This window comes from Gopherus flavomarginatus, chromosome 4 (genome assembly GCF_025201925.1).
Source record: "Gopherus flavomarginatus isolate rGopFla2 chromosome 4, rGopFla2.mat.asm, whole genome shotgun sequence".
Taxonomy (NCBI): domain Eukaryota; kingdom Metazoa; phylum Chordata; order Testudines; family Testudinidae; genus Gopherus; species Gopherus flavomarginatus.
Window position 1 is genome coordinate 131,385,887 of NC_066620.1, and position 23,404 is coordinate 131,409,290.

Sequence of the window (23,404 nt, forward strand, 5' to 3'; positions counted from 1 at the left end):
CCAACCTAAACACTCCTATCAGCAATCCTGTAAATTTATAATCTTTCCTCTTAATCTCAGAGTCCAGTATATGCATTTCAGTCTTGAATTCTCAAAATATTCAGTATTACGGTGATGAGAACTATAGAAAACCCCAAGATAGGAAGACGTTTTTGCAGGTTCTTTGTGGCAAAATACTTTCCACACAGAAATTTATACAGGTAGATGAGCCTAACCTGTAGATAAAAACTAGTTACCTTACCCATAAATTTGTCTTCTCTGAATGGGATTCCCTTGCTCTATTAGGATTTGAAAACTGCAGGGTTTTTCTCTTCCAAGTTTTGAACGCCTGCTTTACAGCACCCTCTGGTGGTGTAACCATGGAACTGCAGTCACATCTCTCCATAAGGCCCTACTGCCAAAGCTGCGAACGCATAGTCGCAAAGAAAAATAAGCAGACTAAACCCTGAATCATCTGGCTGGAGTACATTCTGAAGACAAAATGTGTACTAGGCAGAGTACATTTGCAATTCTCTCTCTCTTCAACCAGAAAACCTCTGAGGAGAATGACATTGACCAACCCCATGAAGCCAGAATACAAAAAGAGTTGCTGAAAGCAACCAACATAGGGTGGGTCCTAACAGAGCAGCGGATACCTAATCAGAGAAGACAAAATTACAGGTAAGGAAACTAATTTTATCTTTATCTTTCTTGGAAATCTGGTGCTCCATCTGTCTTGGGAAACCACTGGAAGTAGTGAGGAAATTTAAAAAGAAATCAAATGCCAGCATGTAAACAACATGTCAAAGATATCACAGCAGTTAGAAGTTTTGATTTATTCATGAAGATCACCACCAATGGAAGACTCAACATTTGTACATCTGAAGGCATCATTGGATGAAGAAAGGATACTGATTTTGTAGTGCTTTGTGAAGAAATGTACCAATAACCATATAGCTTGCCTGGCAAATCTCTTAATAAGAGGCTTTGTCTCTTTGCCCACAGTGTGCTAGTACACCTGTTGGAGTCAGCACTTATCCTCTGAAATTGCTTTAGGTAACTTGTATTCCTTGAAGATTACAGACTTAATCCGGAGAGAGAGAGAGAGGACTGTGATGTCTTACATTATCCTTCTTAGTCCCACCTTTCCCCTGTATACTACCAGTAGGGCATCAAACTTCCTGTAGGTGTAGTTCTATGTAAATAGAATTTTACCATTTAGACACATCCTTTGTGTGTATGTGTTTTCTCTTTCAGCATGTGTAGACTTTGGGCAGAAAGAGTATTAGAATATTGATAAGATTAAATGGAAGTCTGTGGGATTTTTATATGCAAAATCAGTGGTTAGCCTCAATTACTACTTTGAGTTGGGGGAGTAAAGGTGCTTGAGAGGGAATTTTCTTACTGATGTGATCACTGAAAGGAAGGTGAACTAAGATTATCAGACAGAAGTTTCTCTTGGAGCTCAAAAGGAGCTTTAGTGAGAACACTTAGTACTGGGAACATTTTCAAAAAGTCTTTTGTTGCCAGTGTTAGAGGGTTTTTCTGCTTAGTGCACCACAAATACCAGATTCTCCTGTTGACCTGGTAAGACCAACTGATGAAGAATTTCATGCATTTGAGGCGGAAATCAACCAGATCATATTCTAGGAAACGTTACTGTTCAGGATCCAGGGAACAACTCTCAGAGATTCAAGACCTAGGTGAGATACAAGACTGTCATGAATTAATTTCTAAGAAGCTGATAAAGTCCCTGGCTGGCATGCTGACCTTTGCATTAGACTGGGGAACTATAGCTGCTTTGGACCAAAATGGAATAATCAGTATGACTGCACATTTCTTCTTGTTGATCTTTCTGACTATCTCTGTAGTATCTCTGTATAACTCTGGAGACCTGACAATGGGAATGACAAGCACATCTGTTCAGTGGGCTTGTGGGTTGCCACTGCCAGGAACAAAATTTATTAACTTCCTGATGCATTGGACAGCAAACAAATCTACTTGTGGGAAGAACCATCTCCAAGCAATCCAGGACTTAATAGTTCAGTTCCCAGGTCCAACCCACAGCAGCGGAGCCAATTGGCTTATTTCTTGGTCTTACTCCAGATGTATGTGACATAGAGGGAGACATCCAGATGTGCAGTAGAAGTCTTCCAGATTTCTGTTTAGGATTTTGCTTCTTGTTCTGCCTTGGTGATTGAGAATGAGCCACAGTGGTTTCATCATTTTCCACGTGATTGGTTATGAACTCTGGAAAAACATATCAAAGAAAGCTGACTGATGCATTCCCCATCATTTGCAGATCCATGGCATTGGTGCCAGGCTAGGACTGCTGTGCGGGGACAGGACTATTTGCTTTCTGTTGTATGCAAACCCATAAGAGTTTCCCGTCTGAACAATCTGTTGTTCATCATACAAATTGCTGTTGGATTTGCCAATGGTTTGCCCTTAACAAATGACCTGGGGGTCTCTAGCAGGAGAGGGAGCTCAGCATTTATTGTTTAGAACTGACAGCAGATCTGTTTCGTGAATTTTGATAGTTCCATTATGAAGTTGTGGAGGTGAAACATCACCCAGAAAACTAGCTGGAGTCATTAGTATGTTGAAACCTATAGAGTGAAGAACAATAAATGAGTGAGGTCCTAACTTTTTTCCTGAATTTTTTTTTCTTCAGGCAACACCACTAGTCCAATGTCAGTTCTGAAAAGTGGTCCACAGAAATAAGAGCTCTTGTGATGTAATTAGAGCACTCATTACAGATTCATCTCAAGTATTGCTCCAGAAAATTCAGCAACTGTGAAGCCTCATACAATTGCATCTATGCCAATAGTTCATCCACAGTGGTAGATCTGAATACCCTCATGTCAGATTGACCAACAAGATAACCATCCGTTTGGTAAATGCCTGTGGAGCAGATGAAAGGCTGAAAGGCATTGTCTTGAATTGATAATGATTGTCCCTGATGGTAAAGCATTGCCATTTTTCAATGATGGGGCATATTGGCATGTGAAGATAAGCCTTCTTGAGGTCCATGGTGCATAAGAAATCCGGGATGTTTCTCCTGACTCATAAAGCACAAGTGTTTCTATGCTGAAAACTTCAAGATATTTTGAATACCCCCAAAGAAGTTGGAATAGAAACCAAAGCCTCTTCCGTTAAAACTGGGAGATTATGCCAAAGGAGTGAGGTTTCAAGATACTATCTAGAATACCTTTTGGTTTTCACAAGGTCTTGTGGCAAAGGAAATGATAGAAAAATTCGTGGTGCTCAAAAGTTATTGAAGAGATCTTTTCTCATAATACTGAGAGCCCATCTGTCTGAAATGAAACCAGCCCACGTTGCAAAGAATTTCTTGAACGTTCCACCAAGGGAATGGCAAACATGAGTTGGCATAGCTTTGTTGTCTTGGAGAGGATCCTCTCTGGCATAATGCCCTCTTATTAGTTCTTGGCCTTGATGGGACACAGTGGATGGAATTATTGACAGCTCTGGTATTACTGAAAGCTGTAGCAAAAAGAGCTGAAGCACATTCTAGGATCTAGAGATGGATTGGTAGGCATAATTTTATAAAAAAATTTATAGATTTTTTCAGAACTTTTTCTAAAACTGGAGAACTATAGCTGCTTTGGACCAAAATGGAATAATCAGTATAATAATAATCAGGGTGCTCCTAAAAATAGTGTGTCCAAATGTTGAGCTGCAGCTGCCTGTTTCTTCATGTTAAGGGTGTTACAGAAGAATTGATTTTGGCAAAATGTTTTTATTTTTACTGCGGATTCCAGCTGTCCTGAGAGACTGCTGGAGTGTGAGCTGTCTGAGGAGAGTAGGAGCACTCACAACTAGGGGTATCTTCATGGCTTAACTCTTTGTGGAGACTGATAAAGGGAGGCACTTGAGAGGAGAGGGAACCAGCAAATCCTCCTCATTCTAGAAGGTTATCAAGATATTGAATAACATGAGGTTTGAGATTCAGGAGGTGGAAGAAACTGTCTCTGAGCAGACACAGCCTGGGAGGGTGAACTCTCAGAGAAACTGAAGAGTAAATTTCAGTGGGAGTGAGTCACTGAAAAGGACAGTTCCTAGGCCCTCCTTGAGGTGCTCAGAGCAGTCTTGGGGTGGGAGAGAACTCGCACAGAGCCCAAAATTCCCTCTTTGACCTGTCCTGTGTTGGCTGCAGTGATGTGGAGATGATGCTCAGGCAAAAAACGAGGACTTGGGCATAAAATGTGCCAAGAAGCCAGATAACAGCTATAAAGCAGCCCCTCCCCATCTTTGCGCAACCAGTGAAGATGATCTACCCTCACAGAGAGGCGAGTGCAGGAACTCGGTTCTTCGGAGTTGCTGTTGGGACAGCTCAACTTCTGCTGATACGGAGCCTGGGGATCTGCTGTTAAGCTAAAGGAATCACTGTCCCACTCTGATAGACCCTCTTCCTATCAGATGGAGGCTAGTCTGCAGGGAGAGGGAAAAAACTGGAAAAGTGTACTTGAAAAAAACTAAGAGAACTTCTTGTCTAAGAACCCAAAAGTAGAAAACTTGGGAGAGCTGTGCCTGCAATTCAATAGGCAAACCACTAGAGGATGCTCTAAAACAGGCTTCTAGAGAAGATAAGAGAAGGCTAAAATTGCAAGCCAGTTTGCCTCAACGATTTGAAAAAGATGGAAAAACTTAAGTTTGCCAGGCCTGATGGAGCAGTGGATTCCCATAAAAGAGAAATTAAATGTTATGGGCCTCTTTCTTTCACATTTAAGGCAAATGCTGCCCCTTTGCTGCAGGTATAGAGGTCCCTAAATACAATGGAAAAGGTGCTGTTCTGCTGCATGAAGGGGGAGAAGCAGGATTTGGGGAGTTTACACAGGAATACATACTCCTCTGCATGACACAGAGCTAAGGAAATCAGGAATAGAAAGAGCATGGACAGAGTCAGTGGATTCACTGCTGTATGGTCCACCAGCCATCTGCCCCCCTTCTCCTTCTCCCAGAGTGAGAAAGCAGAGAGTGGCTTCTGAGAGAAGATATGAAATATAATATGCCAGGATATAAGAGAACACAATCTCCTTGAAGATTGTATGGGAAAGTCACTTTTTAAAAATTGTAGCAGATTTTGCCATAATAAACAATAATTCTTAGCACTTAAGTCTTGTCCATAGTGCTTTTATGTGTAAAGGGCTGCATAAACATTGAATTAACCAAATTTTCATATTAGACACATAATATTTTATTTTGTTTCTCATAAGTGTCCTAGCACCATTTCAGGAGGTCAAAAAGATTTAACATCAAGTTGCAAGGGGAAAATTCCCCTGCATCTGCCTTAAAATAAACTTCACTGAAATAACTTTAACCTGGGTCAGTAGCATCTTCCTCTAAGAATCCTTTCTTACTTTCCAGTACCAGCTCTTGAGTTTTCTTGCCCAAGGAAAACTGGAAAAAGCTCCCCAGAGTTTTCAGTTTGCAGTTACTGTTCACTAAATATTTTGCAGCCCTGGACAACTCCCTCTTCTGTCTGTATTGTAAGTCTGGCCTGCACTCTTTCCTTCATTTTCCCCAATATTAGCTAGAGGAAAATGAGCAGTCAGGAAAAACTTACATTAAAAAAAGAAAAGAAGAAACAATTCACTGAAATAAAAAGAAATGTTTACTACAGAATGGAAAGACAGAAGATGACATAGCAGCAAAACTAGTACGGAGTGACTCGTTCTGTCTAGAGAGGAAAATGATCATATTTCTTCTCGTTACAGCCAGGATGATTGGATTGTTACTAATATTGCATGTGTAAATCCTGACACTACAAATGCTACTTTCCATCTCTGCAGAAAGATTGGCAATGGCATGCAAGATAGTTTTGATGCCCATCTTTTTATTTTGCCAATGTTATCAGCCAGAAGGTACTCTGTACTGGCCTACCTCAGACCATGTGGCCTGCATGCCTACCATCTCTCTCACTTTTTTCCCAGTCAACAGCTTTCAGTTACTGGAACTCGTTAGTTTCTAGCTGGTACAAAAACTGGCCCAAATAATGTGTCTCTTAATAAGATTTCTTGACTAGTGAAGAAGACAGCATGGGCTTTTTGAGAATGGAAACTGCAAGACAAAATTCCACATAAACCAATGAGGGGGTAGGATGAAAAAGAAATGTAAAACTGAGCAATTAAAGCATGAGCTATGTATGACCCTTTTTCTCAGTTATTTTCTTTGTAAATACGATGAAAGAAATGTTCTTCAGCATCATAGCCAGCATTTTTATCTCTGTTAGTAATCAAAAGAATTGCTTGACTATTTTCCCATAGAATAGTAGGTAGGGCTGCCTCTGCTGAAGAAAGGAATTTTCTGTTCCCAGGGAATGTTTAAGGTACAATGAATATGAGGTTGTCAGAGTAATGACACACATTGAGCCAGACTCCTAAAATATCTATTCTGACTGAAAAACTGGTAAATCTCTCAAACGTAATCTTCCAGCCAGGAAACTATGGTATTGACTGTACACACACAATCTCTTGAAAGATAAACAGACGCTAAACTCTTAAATGTTGTCAGAGGATGTAAAGAAAAGTATATCAGAATTCCAGAGCTCTGTTAGTGATGTAGAAAATCTTTCTACCACTTAACCTGTGTAGGCAAAAAAAAAGATTTGGTTTGATATGATATATAACAGATCCATTGTCATTCCATCACTTTTTACACCAAAAGTGTTGCTGAAGAAAGGAAGACGGAATCTTCATTTACCACTATTGGTGACGAAATTGGTCTTATGTTTTATACTGAAGAGTGCCTTCTAATGGGGTATCTGTTCTGTACTGACTCAAAGAGAAGGGCAACCTCCTTGAGTCATGAACATCACTTAATGCAACACATAGTCATTTCCTGGAAGTTCTTTCATCCAAGTGCCTGCCTGCCTGTGGAGCCTGCCTTTATCATAACAAGGTGATTTGGGTGAAAGCTGTTGCCCTTCCCATGTTTGACAATGTGACACCAGTTTTCAAGTGTGAAAATAAATTTAACAAATTGCCCTCTGTTCAAGAAAACCTACTAGATTGAGTAACCAATTCTCATATTGGGAAATCCCACTGCTAAGATAGGTGCCAGAATTAATGTGAAAGCTGATCGTTCTGTAAGGTTAAATTTATCATTATTTAAGACCATCAAAGAAATCTTTCCCCCCCCACTTAGGTGGAAAATATTTACAATTTTGGAAACTTGATGGTTACATTCTCCAAAGCAACAAATGATGCTAACTCTTTTAGCATGTTTTTCTGTCGCTGTAAGGAACTCTAAGCTAGCTTCATGCATTTGCTCAGCAGACATTCCAAGTAGATATATTTGTTTACCACTCATTGCAAGCCAGTCATCACAAGTCGAAAAGAGATCAGAATTCAATCATCTTGATCCACATTTCCTAAGTCCAGAAGCAAAGAACCTTCTGATCAGGGCCGGCTCCAGCGTTTTTGCTACCCCAAGCAGCGAGGGGAAAAAAAGTTGCGATCAGCAACAGTGCTTCCTTCTTTGGAGGCAATTCAGTGGCAGGCCCTTCCCTCCGAGAGGGACTGAATTGCCACCCAAAAGCCGGGCGTGCCTCCCTTTACTATTGGCCACCCCAAGTACCTGCTGTGCTGGTGTCTGGAGCCGGCCCTGCTTCTGGTATCAAAGAAAAGAGGCAAACTGTAACTGCTATGTTACACAAAAAAAATTAGTTTTAGTCCCAAAGTGCTAAAGATCTTAGCTCACCTCTTAGAACACCCCTGAACTGTTAGAAAATTTAAAATAAAAATAATAACTTAAAATAAATTGTCTCAAAATCAAATTAATGCCACCACTGTACAGATGGAGGTAGGGGGTATCACGAGTTTTACAAAACTAGTATGTATAGAATATTTCAGGTATAACTTGTATCCATTTGTGTAAGAGCCCAACTAAAGTGATAGATGCAAAGCTAATAGGTTCAGACATTATCTCAGACTAATCATTTCAAAGGGATTTGCAGTAACTTTCTGAAGTATCCCACTGTTATTCACAATTGAAGTAAAAATGAGTCTTGGCTCATGGTTCATATGAAACAAAATATCGTTGTTCAAAAATAATTGAGGGAATGTTAAAAAATATCCAGTTTTTCTCTATGCAAACACAGGCAGTAGACGCACACACCCGGGGAATTAACTTCCTTCTGTAGTTTTTTTGGATGCCTGTTTCCATATTTCAATTTTGACAACTCCAGAAATTTCTCAGAATTAGCAGTTAGTATCAAGCCTTCCAATGTAAAGTTTTACCATTAGAAATGATCTGTGTTTAATTATTATAAAATACAAGACAATAATAGTGAAACATTGGTAACTGCAATACAAGCACTTTTAATAGAAAAATCCAATATGTTTTCTCCTATAGAACTGCAGGTTTTGCAGGAGAAGATATAGGTAGTAGTGGTACGAGAATTAGCTCCGCTTTGCAGATGGGGAAACAGGTACAGAATGGTTAAGAGACTTGCCCAAGTTTACATAAGAAGTCTGTAGCAGAGCTTGGAATAGAACTCTGGTCTCCTGAGAATCTAGTTTTGTGTTTTTTAGCTGCAAAACTGCCTTCTGTCCTCTACTCTAAGAAGAGTACCAAAATTCCAGACAGATTCAGGATTAATTTCCTCTCAAGGAAGCAATATAGAAGTATTTTGCCATAGTAATCTGTTTGACTGCTCACAACAAGTTTGTTGAAGTTACTGGACCACAATTTAATTGTTATGTCTTGTCCCACTAGTCAGATTTCACGTACGTGAAATCTAATATTGCCTTCCAAAAAACTGGTGAGATCCCTATTTTGTTTCTTTTTTTTTTTTTTTTTTTTTAAAAAGGGTTAGCAATTACTCTGTCAATAATATTGTTTATAATAAAATATATTTTACTTATTAAATCTCCAAGATTTGTATGTGTGGTCAATGAAGAACCAGACCAAGCTTTCATTGAAATCGTTGGTGGTTTTGTTCTTGACTTCAGCACGAGCAGGATCAAGTCCACACTGTCCCACAAAAAAATGTTTTGATGTCATGAAGCTTATTTTCTTTTTTCCCATTTTAGATATGACCCAGATATGATGTTAGGATATGAAGTCCAAATGCATTCCTGGGGTTACCTCTTACAGAGGGCTGCTGCGCTAAGTGTTGATTTATGCCAGATGATCTCTCGTGTACCAGGTGGGTTATATTATAGACACTAATACAGCCCCTGCTGATATCATTAAGTAAAAGGTAATATGCTTTTACTTTATTTTTTCTTTGGTGGATATCTGCTATTATGCAGGTACATAGGTGCAACCACAAAAGTTAAAAAAAAAAAATAGGAGGTACGGGTTTTCTTCAGTGATGGTTTATTTTATTTTATTTTTTATGTTGAATGGGTTTTGGCCCCAAAGTTGGGGGGAGATTAGGAAAAGATCTTAGCTTACCTCTTAAAACAGCTCTGAACACCTCTGTGATGCTGCAGCACTTCAAAGAATCAAGAATATTGAGAGTAAGGAGGTCATCTTTCCCTTTCTGCCCATGTATATAGTGGTGTTTTAGCCATGTCGGTCCCAGGATTTTAGAGAGACAAGGTGGGTGAGGTAATATCTTGAATCGTCCCTCGGAATATGTGCCAACTACTTATGCAAAACTATCTGGTTCATCTTGTATTTAGCTGCGACACACTGAGTACCTTTCCCAGAGCTGAAGAAGAGCTCTGTGTAGCTTAAATGCTAGTCTCTCTCACCAGCAGAAGTTGGTCCAATAAAAAAATATTACCTCATCCCCTTTGCCTTTCTCCCCGTGATAAAGTGATGCCTAAAATATCAAGAGTTAAATACTTCTCTATACAGCTTTGCAATCTTTCTTCCTATCTCCCTTTCTCTCACTTTGCACCAACAAAGTCTTATGCCTCCTTTCCCACTGTCACAGTGTAAAAGGTTTTGTATATCCTCCTTTCTCAGACCCTCCACTCAGTAGTGCAAGACTTAATCACAAGGGGAAGCCATTTAGGATAGGGAGTGTTCCTCCTTTTTATAGTGCAGTATCAAATACAAATAACATTTCAGCAACTCTTATCCAATTTATTTCCCTTAAGAATAAAGACTTGAGGTGGACAGTTCAATAAAACTAGACCAAGCTGTAGTCTCAAATGGGCATACATACCAGTGGAAAAATTAGGGGGATATGAATTTGGTTTAAAGATTTTTGGGGGTTTTTGGTAATAAAAATCTTTTTTAAGGAGTAATGAGTGTATATATATATATATATATATATATATATATATATATATATTCATTCACCTACACATGCTCAGGTTTTGAACTCCAGTTCTGCTACTACACATTTTAAATGCATTCAAGCTGTTTTCCTAGGAAGCTCCTAGAACTTCTCAGAGAAATAGCTTGCAGTAATGTTGACCATATTATAAGTTGTCTAAATATATCCTCTTTTCATGTCATTAGATGATAAGAAAGAGAACAGATTTGCAGCTGAGCAAGATGAATATGGTTCAGATACAATGAGTGAAATACATATTGTTGGACGAATTGTCCTAAATCTTTGGAGAATGATGAGAAATGAGGTAAAGTAAAATAAGTTAAAATATATATGTTCAAAATAGATTAGCAGAGAGAGAAATTGGTTTTAATTATTTTTAGTCGTAAACTTTTAAGGAAACTTTTGTTGAGAAATTTTATGAAGGGACTTGTGCTATAGTATGTGCTTATTTCCATGCAAGTTGTTGTAAAGCTTTTTAAACCCCTTTTTAGATAAACAATGTTATTTTCAGAAACAGACATATAATGTGTTTTGAAATGTAAAATACTGAAGTCATTGCCTTTTGATTTTCACTAATGTTTCTTAGCACTGTTTCTGTTTTACTTCTTTGTGTCCAAGATGTGTCTCAAGAACAGCTTACCTTTCCCTAGCAAGATAGCTAGTATGGTACTTTTACTAAAAGAAATATTTGAAGTCTGTGGAACTGTTTTGAGCTATCGTACCCCATCACTGTTTTGCTGTTCTATTACATTCCGTTTAATCTTCTCATTAAGTCCCTCTTGTAACCCACTCCTGGGCAAGGTCTAATTTGGTAATTGCAGTCTATTTACCACCTGTACTTTCATCTGGAGAAAGATATTCTTCCCTTTCTGTCATGAACAGTGTGTTGTTGCAGTGGACTGTTAGACATTTGCTTTGATTTTACCTACTGGGTAACTGCACATTAGTGATGATAAATTCTTATTTGTAGTTCATAAATCTATGGTTAGTGTGTGAAGAGCTTTAGGAGTTTTTTTGAAAGGAAGGCATTATAAAAATGTAAGATCATGATCAAGTCTTGTATTTTTCTAGGTGACTCTAACTAACTACACATTTGAAAATGTGGGTTTTCATGTTCTTCATCAGCGTTTTCCTCTATTTACCTCTCGAGTTTTGTCTGATTGGTTTGACAACAAGGCAGATATCTACAGGTAATGAATGATCTGATGATCTGTTGCTATGAGAATATTTTTAAGCAAGATTCGCAACTTAGTATGGTATGGCTTTCCTATTTTATTTATAAAAAAGCAACTGTGGAAAAAACAAGACAAGATTGTGAGCTGCAGCTTTGAGACAGGTGAACAGGCATGGTGTGCTGTATTAAAGTCTTTCATTACTTCCTATAGAGCACTTAACTTAGCATACAGTGTTTATCAAAGGACTTGTAATGAGCTATCCCTCCTATCCAGCTTTCATTGTTGTGACATTACCCAAGATACAATCTGGATCATTGAACAACTGTGTCCCCTTAACTCTCTAACCTGGGGTGCCTTTTATACTGCTTTGCTGTCAGAACATCCACTCGTGGTCTGCTCTCACAGCCTATAGCATGCACATTTACTCCCAGCTAAATACATGAGCGCTCTGACCAGTCACTCATGAATAAGGCTATGTTTTAATGGTATTTTTAGTATAAGTCATGGACAGGTCATGGGCAGTAAACAGCAATTCACAACACGTGACCTGTCCATGACTTCTACTGTATATACCAGGGGTTCTCAAACGGGGGGTCAGGACCCCTCAGGGGGTCATGCGGTTATTACATGGTGGGTCGCAAGCTGTCAGCCTCCATCCCAAACCGCGCTTTTCATCCAGCATTTATAATGGTGTTAAATATATTAAAAAGTGTTTATAATTTATAAGGGGGTGTTGCATTCAGAGGCTTGCTATGTGAATGGAGTCAGCAGTACAAAAGTTTGAGAACTACTGATATATGCTAAATCTTGAGGCAAGGGAGGAGACGGGGGAGTTGGCCCGGGGGCACTGTGGGTGTTGGGAATGGGAGGTTGGTGGGGCCAGCAGGCTCCCTACCTGACTCCACACCTCCCCAAAAGCAGGGCCATCCTTGTCGCTCAGCTCCTAGGCAGAGGCCTGGCCAGGCAACTCTGTGCACTACCTCTGTCCAGCGCCTCGGCTTCACAGCTCCCATTGGCTGGGAACAGTGCCTGCAGAAGCAGCGCCTGCAGATGGAGGCAGCATGCAGAGCTGCCTGGCCACATCTCCTCCTAGGAGCTGAGCAAGGCAGATGTCGCTGCTTCCAGGGATACCCCCAGGTAAGCGCTGCCCAGAGCCAGGCTCACCCTATCCCGTGCCCCAACCGCCTGCCCCCTTCCACACCGAAACTCCTGCTGCTGCTGGGAGCGGGAGGTGCGGTGGCCTGAGACTGCCCCAGCAGCAGCCGGTGCGACTGGCACAGGGCCTGCCTGAGCTGCCCCCAAGCCAGGCGCACTGGCCGCTGCAGAAGTCACGGAGGTCATGGAATCTGTGACCTCCATGACAAACTCACAACCTTACTCATGAATTACATATAGGGTGACATCTGCAAATTCTTAGTCCCAGCCTTGTTCTCCAGAAAGTGCATCTTGTATTGTCCAGTACACTACTGAACAATGCAAGTTCATAGAAAGTCCATCATTTCATCAAAGGAAAATGATAACATGCACCAGCCTGTTATCCCACATGGAGTTTCCCACACACACAAATCTAAACACACTGGTTAAGATAAAATAATAAAATAAGTTTATTAATTACTTAGATAGATTTTAAGTGATTACAAGTGATGATGCATACAAGTCAGGATGTGTTACAAAAGAAAATGAGAGTGAAATGCAAGCCAGTACCTACCTTAACAAGCTAAATGAACTAAAAAGCAAAGGTTTTGCTCACCATACGCTGCAGTAAATTTCACTGGCTGTCTCTCCTTTCAGTCTGGGACTCCCCTACCCCACCCCTTAGTTCAGTTCTTTGAGAGTCATTGATGTCATGAGCAGTGATGAAGGAGGAGAGAAGCCATTTGTGTTCTGTGTTTTCCATTCTTATACCCTATCCCCTTTGTGGATTACTCCCCGCTGGGGTGCAGGTGACAAGTCTCTTGTGGCTGTGAGGGTTAAACCATTCCTGTGATGAAATGTAAATTTCTTATTCATACCTTTCTGTTGCTGGAGAATGGCTGCTTAAGCCCGTGATAGCTCTTTAACGCTTGACCAAGGTGTCAGAGTGCCTTTGTCACAATTTTTTGAAAGAATCATATAAATATATCTCATGGGAGACACATTTCCCCATCTGTAATACCTGGTCAAAGTATACATTTTTTCAGTAAAAAGAACAGCAATCTTTGTACCTGATCAAACTTCCTGGCTCCCTGCTGTTTATAACCTAAGTGTTTGCTTTCACAGATGGAAAATGGTTGATCACTACATTAGCCGTGTCCATGGGAATCTCCAAATGTTAGAACAGCTGGACTTGATTGGTAGAACCAGTGAAATGGCAAGGCTTTTTGGAATTCAGTTCTTGCATGTACTAACGAGAGGTTCACAGGTAAGTTTGAACTTTCCTGACACTTTTTGAATGGAAAATATTGTGTGCAAAGTTTGTTTTGCGCCTTATTTATACTTTGTCGTCAGTTATTTTTTGGTAAATACAAAGAATTACATTGTGCAACACAGTGGTTGAAATATTAAATTAAAGAAAGTCAGGAAATTCAAAAGCAGTGGTAATGTGGCCACATTGAACGTTCTGTTTTACAGACATATTATGTAGTGTTGTCTACAGTTAGAGTTGCCCAAACATATTCATTCTAAAGGCCCTCTTGCTGTTGCTTATAATAACTTTAATGTTATTTTTAGGGCTGAAATTTTCCATTCTTGGCCTTAACCTGAAAGTGAAATTTCTTTTAAAAGTTGATGAGAAAAATGGTTCATCATGCTCAAGAAAGTTGAGAGGACTTTCTTAGATGTACAGAGGTGCATGAAATATGTTCAAAATTACATATTCTAATGAGGAGGAGCTCTGCAGAAGCCGAGTTAGATGTACATTGCAGGAACCATGATTTTACTTAGTGCACCAATTGTTCAGGACACAATAATCTGTTACTGTCAAGCAAATGTTTCTGGAAGACCTCAGTGAAATGGCTGAATATGTAGTGCATGAGGCAGAGGACCAGATGTTGAACAGTGAAATCTCCACTGTACACCTTTCAGCCTAGCTGCTGAATGAGGCAGAGGACCTCTAGGAACAAAATCATATGTAATTGAGGACTGTATTGTATATATGCTGAGGCAGAGTCAAGCTGGCACAGGCAATTCGAACTTTGGCTTTTCATCACTCTGAAGGCTTGACTGCACAGGGAGTTTATTGCACACTGAGATAATCTGCTATTTCTGAATTCTATCCCCTAAGGTTTATTCCCATCTTGAGAGATGGTGTCAATCCTTGCTCCCCTTAGCCATGTGCGTTTAGGGGCAGTGTTTGTGGCTGGCAGCCTATGCTGTTTCTTGACAGTAGTTGTATGGGTGTGGGTTGTTGCTGCCTCAATATGTGCCTTCCCTGGTTTGGGATTTGGAATTAAAGTTGTGTCTTGGTGATACTTGTATAGATCCAGGTTGTTGTCAAGTCAGAATGTGCATTCTGCAGCTTGGGGTTTGCACTTCAGGCTGTTCCTGACTGGAGAGGGAAGAAGCTGAGATGAAGAGTTGGGAGGTGAGGGGCTCACAAGGGTACGAGGGTAGGGGCTGGATAGCAATCTCCTTTGTGTCCCCTGTAGGCTGTTCTGTTGATGACATTACACTGAGGAGAGTGACTAGGAAGCAGAGGAGGTCTTATTCCAAAAGGCATGGGCAGACCAGAAAGATATGCTGCTGTTTATTCACTGCAATGGTCCCCTCTAAAGTGCTGTAGTAGTGGAAGACCCTCAGAGGGTTATGAGGATTTTTATAATGCTACTGGTGGTATTGTTATTTCAGTTTGGGCAAGGTAGAAGTAATCAACTTTGCCTCTGTATATTATCTATATGTATTATTTTCCTATATAAATTTATATATTATTCAAGTGGCTCTGCATTATCCCTCTTATAGGTATTGTTCTGCCTAATGGTGCCTAACGGTAGAACCTTCTGCATGCGGTGTCTTTTAGAGCGCTCATGCATCCCCTCCTCCTGTCAGCATCTCCAAACATGCTGAACTCAGGACTATATAAGGATGTGCAGAACCCTCTGCCATCTCAGTTCCTTCCAACCACGTGCCAAAGATGCAAGTGAACCGAACCATTTGGATTGGGTAGCCGTTTCTGCATTCTTAGTGTGTTTAGTATGGTTTGTGATAAGTATAGATAGGTTAGTTAGTTAGCTTGGTTTTGGATTATGGCTGAACTTAAGAAAAAGATGATGTATGTCCTTTGGCCTGTGCCACTTCCCACAGCCCTGTTGGCTTAGAACTGCGAAGTGGGAGCTGCAGTCGGCCAAACCTGCGGACACTGCAGGTAAACAAACCATCCCGGACCACTTGCAGATTTCCGTGATTTGGCCGCGTGCCAAAGATTGCCCATCCCTGCTCTATAGTTTCATCACCTTATGGATCACATGATGTCCACATTGAATTTACCTTCAGTAACTGGGAGGAAACTCCCATCTAGGGTTTTCTTGGGGCTACCTCCAAGAGTAGGGTGTCATTACCAGACCACGATTGTCTGCTGCAGCCTGTTAAGACTGTGTGGTCCATTCTTGTCTCTTGCAAGCTTATTTCCAAGAAGGCAGACAAATTATATCAGATACTCTCTGAGGGGTTTTCATATTTTCAAACAGCCCCTTTACCTAATTTGCTGGTGATGTCTGATGCCAGAATCAGGTCAAGGTCTGGACAAGCACATTCTACTTCTGCTGATAGAGAAGGGAGAAAGAGTGACTCCTTGTGGAGTCCCTCTTCTGCCTACCTTGATATTAAGGTAACAAATTACTAAGCAGTTAGGCCCCATTTTCAATTCCTCCTGTGGGAAAATATGGCACTGTTTGTGCAGGATTTGCCAGATAACAAAAGGAAATTGACAAATGCAGTTCTAATCAAAGGTCACAATGTAGCAAAGAATACTCCCAGGTCTCAATTTGATACCTTGGACTCTTCTACTAGAGTGATAGCTTCTGCAGTTACTTTGAGGAGTCATGCTTGTCTTTCTTCCTCTTCTCTGGTCAATATGATGGCTTGGATGCAGGGAAAATCCAATTATCTTGTCTCAGGTTCCATATCTTGTATGGAAAATATTTAGTGCACTTAAAAACTGAGAAATTATCTAATTCGTCTTTGAAAGTTTAATTGGCAGCTGTTTCATCTTACCATATTTTGGTTGAATGTAGATTGCCATTAGAGCTTGATTTGGTTACGAACTTTATGAAAGAATTATGTAATATGTATGCCCCTTTGAGCAATCCTTTCCCTTCTTGGGTTGTTAATTTGGTCTAGTGTGTACCTGTGAAACCATCTTCTAAATCCTTAGCTGAGTGTTATTTGTATTATTTGTCTATTACGACAGCATTCATTATTGCAATAACATCAGCCAGAAGGGTGAATGAATTAAATGTCTTGATGGCTGAGCCGCCATTTATTTATAGGCAACCATTGATCCACTGGGTCATGGTATACATGTAAAAGGTCTAGTCTTCTAAGTCTTTTCATGAAGATAAGGTGGTTCTGAGGCCTGATCCTATGTTTTTTGCCAAGAGTGTTTTCTGAATTTCACATCAAACAGACAATTAATTGCTGGTATTTTTCCCAAAACTGCATACTAAGAAAGGGGAATCTGTTTTACATACTTTGGATGCAAGAAGAGCCCTTGCACATTATTTAAATAGAACTAAAGTTTTTGAAATATCATTTAAATTATTTGTGATTTATGCTAACAATCATATGAGTTATTCTGTCTCCTGCAGAATCTTTCTAGGTAGATTAAACAATGTACTGTTAATGTCATACATTAGCAGGCATTCCTGCACCTATGACAGTATGATCTCATTCCACCAGAGCTGTAACAGTGTCTTTTGCTTGCCTTAAGCAAGTCCCTGTTACTGAAATTTGTAGAGTTGCAACCTAGAGTTCTGTATACGCTTTTACTAAACATACTTTCGATATGGCTTCTAGGTCTGATGATAATTTGGTAGAGGGTCGCTTCATAGAATCATAGAATATCAGGGTTGGAAGGGACCTCAGGAGGTCACCAATCCAACCCCCTGCTCAAAGCAGGACCAGTTCCCAACTAAATCATCTCAGTCTCTGTTCAGTTAGGACTCTGTTCCCTCCTCCATGTTATTTTCAGCACTGCTTATCAAACTATTCATAAATGGTAGTACTATGCTTAGCCACTGAAAGAAGAAATGATGGTTACTTTGTAAATGGAGTTCTTCAAGATGGCTCTGCAAATTCACACTTCCCAGCCACCTTCCCCTCTGACTCGGAGTCCCTTTGTTCTGTGCCTCTGCGTTGGTGGCAGAAGAAACTGAGATAATAGAGGGCTCTGTGCCCCCTTATGTAGCCTCTTCCTCAAAATGTTCAGAGAGGCTAAGGGGTCAGAGAGGAGGAAGCAGTGAGCACTCATAACACACTTCTTAGAGAAGGTTCTACTGTTTGGCACCAGTAGGCATTACGATATCTATAAATGTGACTGTGCAGAGTCATACTGAAGAACTCTGGTTACAAGTAAGTAACCTTCATTTCCTATACCAATCCAAATCTTAGAATTATAGTACTTTGCACTCTTATAGACCCTTTCAATGGATCTCAGAGCATTTTTATATAGAGAGAATTCTGAGGTTCTTTTTTAGAATGTTAGTGCTTACACATGTCCGTAACTCTCATACTACTGATGTTGTTGTCATATTAGTTTGGGCAAGATAGAAGTACTCAACTTTGCCATGCTTTATTATCTTGCCTATGCTCCCTAAGCAGCATAAAGGAGGCAGTGTGATCCAATGGATAGGAATGGGCATGCGAGTCAGAAGGCTGACTTGGGTTCTGTTCCTGGCTCTACCGCTGACCCTGAGAAGCGAATTTGGGCAAATCATTTCTCTATGCCTGTTTCCGTGTGTAAAGCAGACTGAATTGCACTTACCTTGCATCATAAAGTGCTACATAAAATCTGAGTATTTATTAAGTCTAACAGTAAAAGTTGTTTTGTGGGATACAATTATTAACATGATACAGATCACATTAATACATTTTAAATTTTCTTGGTCATTATGGAATAAGGTTCCTGGACAATTTTCTGTTGAAAATGGCAAGTTAAGAATTGCATGTTCTCTGTTGCTTTTGCACAACAGTCTTTGAACCCTAACAAAAACACAGCCTTGGTAAGGACTTGCACACTGGAATTGGTCATAACCACATGTATGTTATGTATTGGTTTCAGCATTCATTTTGCAGCTAGTAGATATACATCAGAAGTGCAGTGTTTTCAGTACTTATCCCTAAAAGGCATAGAAACACAAGGAAGAATTCCAGCACATATGTTAGAAAGATGTACATTAAAAACAAAAATTAGTGTGACTGTATTCTGTTGCAAAACTTGCTATCTCTGGTTTAAGGGCAGCACAGCTGAAATGCATATTCATATGGATATAATACTTAGCATGCATATTGCACTTTAGAAATATTAATTATAATTGTATATTAAATTTTGTTTTGCAGTATCGTGTGGAGTCAATGATGCTGCGTATTGCTAAACCAATGAATTATATCCCTGTGACACCTAGTGTCCAGCAGCGAGCTCAAATGAAAGCCCCACAGTGTATTCCCCTAATAATGGAGCCAGAGTCCCGCTTCTACAGTAACACTGTTCTTGTACTAGATTTCCAGTCATTATATCCTTCTATTGTAATAGCATACAATTACTGTTTTTCAACTTGCCTGGGACATATTGAGAACTTAGGAAAGTAAGTTATTTTTCTTGCTTATATAAACTTTGATCCTGTGAGGAATTGAGCATCTTTTGTAAGGTGCTGAGAATCCTCATCTTCCATTGAAGACCATGGAAGTTGAGAGTGAATAGCATCTCAAAAGGTTACAATAAAAATAGTGTTAAGTTTCACCAATAATTTTTTTTAAATATGCAGTTATGAATACTATGCTATAACAATTATCTTTGAAAATTAGACTCTAACTGTTTAAGGGTGAATCAGAGTCCAAATAGTCTTGTCAGTCTCTTCTGTATTTCGCCATAAGAGTATGAATGTGTGTATAAAATACAAAATTTTTGCCACTATAATTCAAAGGTTTTAGTTTAAGAAATTAAAATGTGATATCTAAATTCCTTTAGACATTTTCCAAACTGAACTAACATTCTTCTTCGAGTGATTGCTCATATTGATTCCAATTAGATGTGAGTGCACTGCATGCACAGTCATCGGAAAGTTTTTCCCATAGCAGCACCCATCGGGACAGCTATGGAGCCCCCTGGAGTGGTGCCTTCATGGCACTTAATATATGACCCCGCCAACCTGGCGATTCCTCAGTTCCTTCTTACTGCCAGTGACTGTTGTTGTAACTGCGGTGACTTGCTTAGCAAGCTCTCCTCGATTTCCCTAGCTTTCAGTTTAGTTTAGTTCACAGTTTTTCCTAGCCTAGTTAAGTTTAGTTTTAGTGGTTTTGGTTGTTACAGCAGATAGCTGTTGAGAGTGGGGGCTCTTCCCTTTCACCCTGATCGCGTTCCCCGTTGGGACTCGCGGTATGTGTAAATCCCAAGAGTTCAAGCCCTGTAAGTCCTGCAAGAAGCCCATGCCAACAGACAACCCCCATGACGCTTGCTTAAAGTGTCTGAGGGAAGCACACCAAGCAGACAAGTGCAGGATTTATAAAGGATTTCGCCTCAGGAAAAAAAAAAAAAAAAGAAACGAAACTTTCGCCTCAAGCAGCTCCTTATGGCGGTGGCACTTAGACTACAACCTACATCAGAGCGCCAAGACAGGGCACCAAGCTCATCAGTGCACAGCTCTCAGCGCCAGTGGTAGAAGCAGCATCACGGAAGGACTCTGGGAGAGACTCGCAGCACCAGCACCGAAACTGGCGGGATCGACTCAGCAGCAGTCCCATTTCCCGATGCACCGGAAGCAGGGGAGGAGTGGATCTCCGACTCGGAGACCCACCCCCTTGGAGCCGGCCAACAGGGCATGTCCCAGAGAGGAGCACCCAGGGCTGAAGACTTTGGAGCCGGCACCGTCGACTTTAGCCCCACAAGGGGGACCATTGAGTCCAATGCCCTTGGACTCCCTGAGCCAGGTCATTGAGGAGGTGGAATTGCCATCTACCTGAACACCTTTGAGGCCACAAGGGACCTCATTGCCATGAGGACACCACGATCCCTGGTCCTTCAAGCCAAGCCTCTAGTACCACAACGTGTGGCACCATCTCAAGGCAAACCAGCAATGCTTCATCCCTCAGCACCGTTGGTAGAGTCTAGGCACCACTCGCACTCGCGGTACTGTTTCAGGTCGCGCCAGCACTCATGATGGTGATCCTCACACCAATCCCCGTTGCACAGCAGGTTCCAATCCCAGCAGCGGTCATCCCAGTTAGCGTCCCCGCATAGACCTCGATCTCGGTACCACTCCAGATTGCAGCACCGCTCCCCAGCCCTACTATACCGCTCTGCAGCCTCACATCACAGCCCCCTAGTCCAGCTTTGCTCAGCACCACCCTGTCCATCGTGGTCCCAGTCCCTGTCTTCAGACTTGGAGACAAGGTCTAGATACTCAGAGCAGGGCCGGCACTGGTCAGGCTGTAGAAGGCCAGAGGTGGGGGCAGGACCATGGCCTGTGCAGTGGCAGGGACTAGCAGAGTGGCCATTTTGGACTTCATGGATGTACCACCAGGCCCAGGGCGCCCAGTTCAAACATTCCCATTTCATGGCCTCTGAACCGTGGGTGCCGGAGGCACCAGCCAGTTGCCCCACCCCTAGGAGTGCTGAGGAAGTACCGGTCACACTACTTCCCCTGGAATCAAACGCAGTTCCTGAGCTTGATCCAGGTATGGTTGGCCCCAGCAGAAAGGCAGAACAGGAGGCCCCTGGAGACTAAGAGGGTTAGGGTTTCAGGCACGTCCATCTCTGGACTGCCTCCCATAGACAGCCATGCCCACCAGGACCTCCTTTGCAGGGTATGTGAAATATGGGTCTGCAGGCTGAGGAGATGGTGGAATCAGAGGACCTCATGGCTGACATCCTGGCCCCAGAAGGCCCGTCAAGGGTGGCTCTACCCCTCATCAAGACTATACAGGCCAATGCCAAGACCATTTGGCAGACCCTCCCACCGCGAAGGGTGTGGAAAGGAAGTATTTCGTCCCATCTAAGGGGTATGAATACCTCTTCACACACCTGCAGCCTTGCTCGTTGGTGGTGGCTGCAGTAAATGAAAAGGAGAGGCAGGGACAACAAGCCTCAGCAACGAAGTCCAAGGGCGCCGAGCACCTAGATTTATTTGGGCACAAAGCGTATTCCATGGGGGGGGTTGCAGCTCAATATTGCCAACCAGCAGACAGTTCTGAGTAGATACAGCTTCAAGTCCTAGAACTCGATGCTCAAGTTTAAGGAGCTGGAGCCAACAGTCCAGAGAGGAGTTTGGAGTGATAGTGGAGGAGCGCAAGGCGGTGGTACAGACCTCTTTGCCGGCCTTACTGGATGCTGCAGACTCAGTGGCGCGCACCTTGTCTTGCGATATCACCATGACATGTAGCTCATCGTTGCAGGCCTCGGAACTCCCGCCCGAGGTTCAAAAGAGCAGGCAGGACCTGCCTATTTATGGGGCAGTTCTGCTCGTGGAGCAGACTGACTCTAGGCTGCATTGCCTAAAGGACTCCAGGACTATCATGAAATCCTTGGGTATGCACACCCTGGCAACCCAACGTAGACATTTCAAGCTTCAGCAGCAACAGCATCACTCCTATCCTCGCTCCTAAGTCTGTCCCACTTCTACTGTGCTTGGTCTAAAATAACTTTAGACCGCTGGGTTCTCTGTATGGTAGAAGTGGGATAGTCTCTCCAATTCGGCTCCTACCCTCCCTCCCAACACCCTTCACTATCTCTTCAGGGACTCTTTTCATGAGCTACTCCTTATCCAGGAGGTGCAGGTGCTCCTTACTATGGGAGCGGTAGAGATTCCTCAGGGGCAAGGGATTCTATTCCCGATACTTCCTAGTCCCCAGAGCCAAGGGAGGTCTCAAACCCATTCAGGGTCTGTGAGGACTCAACAAGTTCATGGTAAAGTTGAAGTTCTGCATGGTTTCCCTGGGCACAATTATCCCTTCTCTGAATCCGTGAGACTGGTACACTGCCCTTGACATGAAAGACGCGTATTTCCATGTAGCTATTCGGCCTGCACATGGATTATTCCTGCGATTCATGGTTGACCACAGACATTATCAATTTACGGTCCTTCCATTTGGCCTCTCAGCAGCCCCCTGAGTGTTCACCAAGTGCATCTCGGTCATGGCCGCTTTCCTCCGTCAGAGGCAAGTACAGGTATGCTCCAACCTTGACGACTGGCTTCCTGGGGGCCGCAGTGGGGACAGGTGTAGTCTCAAGTCCGATTGGTCAGATCCACATTCGAGAAACTGGCTCTTCTCCTCAACTTGAACAAGTCAACCTTGTCACCCACCCAAAGAACAGAATTCATCGGGGCGGTGTTGGACTCGATTCAGGCAAAAGCATTTTTGGCAGAGTGTCAATTCCAAGCCATGATGGACATAAGTCAAGGCCTCAGGCAATCCCCGACCACTGCAGCAAGGGGATGCCTGACTCTCCTCAGCCACATGGCAGCCTGTACTTACGTGACCCAGCATGCCAGACTGAGGCTCAGGCCTCGACAGGTGTGGCTCATTTTGACCTATTGCTCAGGACACAACAGCCTGAATTCAGTGGTCCCAGTGCCAGGGCAGGTGCTTGAGTCCCTTCAGTGGTGGCTCAACCCTCGCACAGTGTGCAAAGGAGTCCCCTTCAATAGCCCTCAACCCTCTTTGTTCCTAGTAACAGACGCATCTGCTCTGGGGTGGGGTGTGCATTTGGTCACACAGGACGAGCTCTCCCTCCATATCAATATCAAGGACTTGGAGGCAGTGCAACTAGCATGCCAGACCTTTCAGGCCCGACTACAAGGTCAGT

General features: G+C 42.1%; 2 protein-coding genes across 3 annotated transcripts in view; one reads left to right on the top strand and one right to left on the bottom strand.

Annotated features, from left to right (window-relative positions):
* Positions 1 to 23,404, top strand: part of REV3L (REV3 like, DNA directed polymerase zeta catalytic subunit) — a 239,894-nt gene that overhangs the window by 180,128 nt on the left and 36,362 nt on the right. The window contains exons 19-23 of the mRNA XM_050949377.1: positions 9,036 to 9,151; positions 10,423 to 10,541; positions 11,309 to 11,427; positions 13,672 to 13,813; positions 18,943 to 19,187. Of these exons, the coding sequence (XP_050805334.1) occupies positions 9,036 to 9,151; positions 10,423 to 10,541; positions 11,309 to 11,427; positions 13,672 to 13,813; positions 18,943 to 19,187 (741 nt within the window). The remainder of the gene's footprint in view (positions 1 to 9,035; positions 9,152 to 10,422; positions 10,542 to 11,308; positions 11,428 to 13,671; positions 13,814 to 18,942; positions 19,188 to 23,404) is intronic.
* The window catches only part of MFSD4B (major facilitator superfamily domain containing 4B), a 102,532-nt gene that overhangs the window by 15,122 nt on the left and 64,006 nt on the right, over positions 1 to 23,404 (bottom strand). Inside the window, exon 6 of one of the 2 annotated variants that reach the window (XR_007773893.1) lies at positions 18,389 to 18,722. The exons of the other annotated variant lie outside the window; for it this stretch is intronic. The gene's annotated coding sequence lies outside the window, so the exon portion shown is untranslated. Of the gene's footprint in view, positions 1 to 18,388; positions 18,723 to 23,404 lie in introns of those variants that run through there. 2 annotated transcript variants of the gene reach the window in all.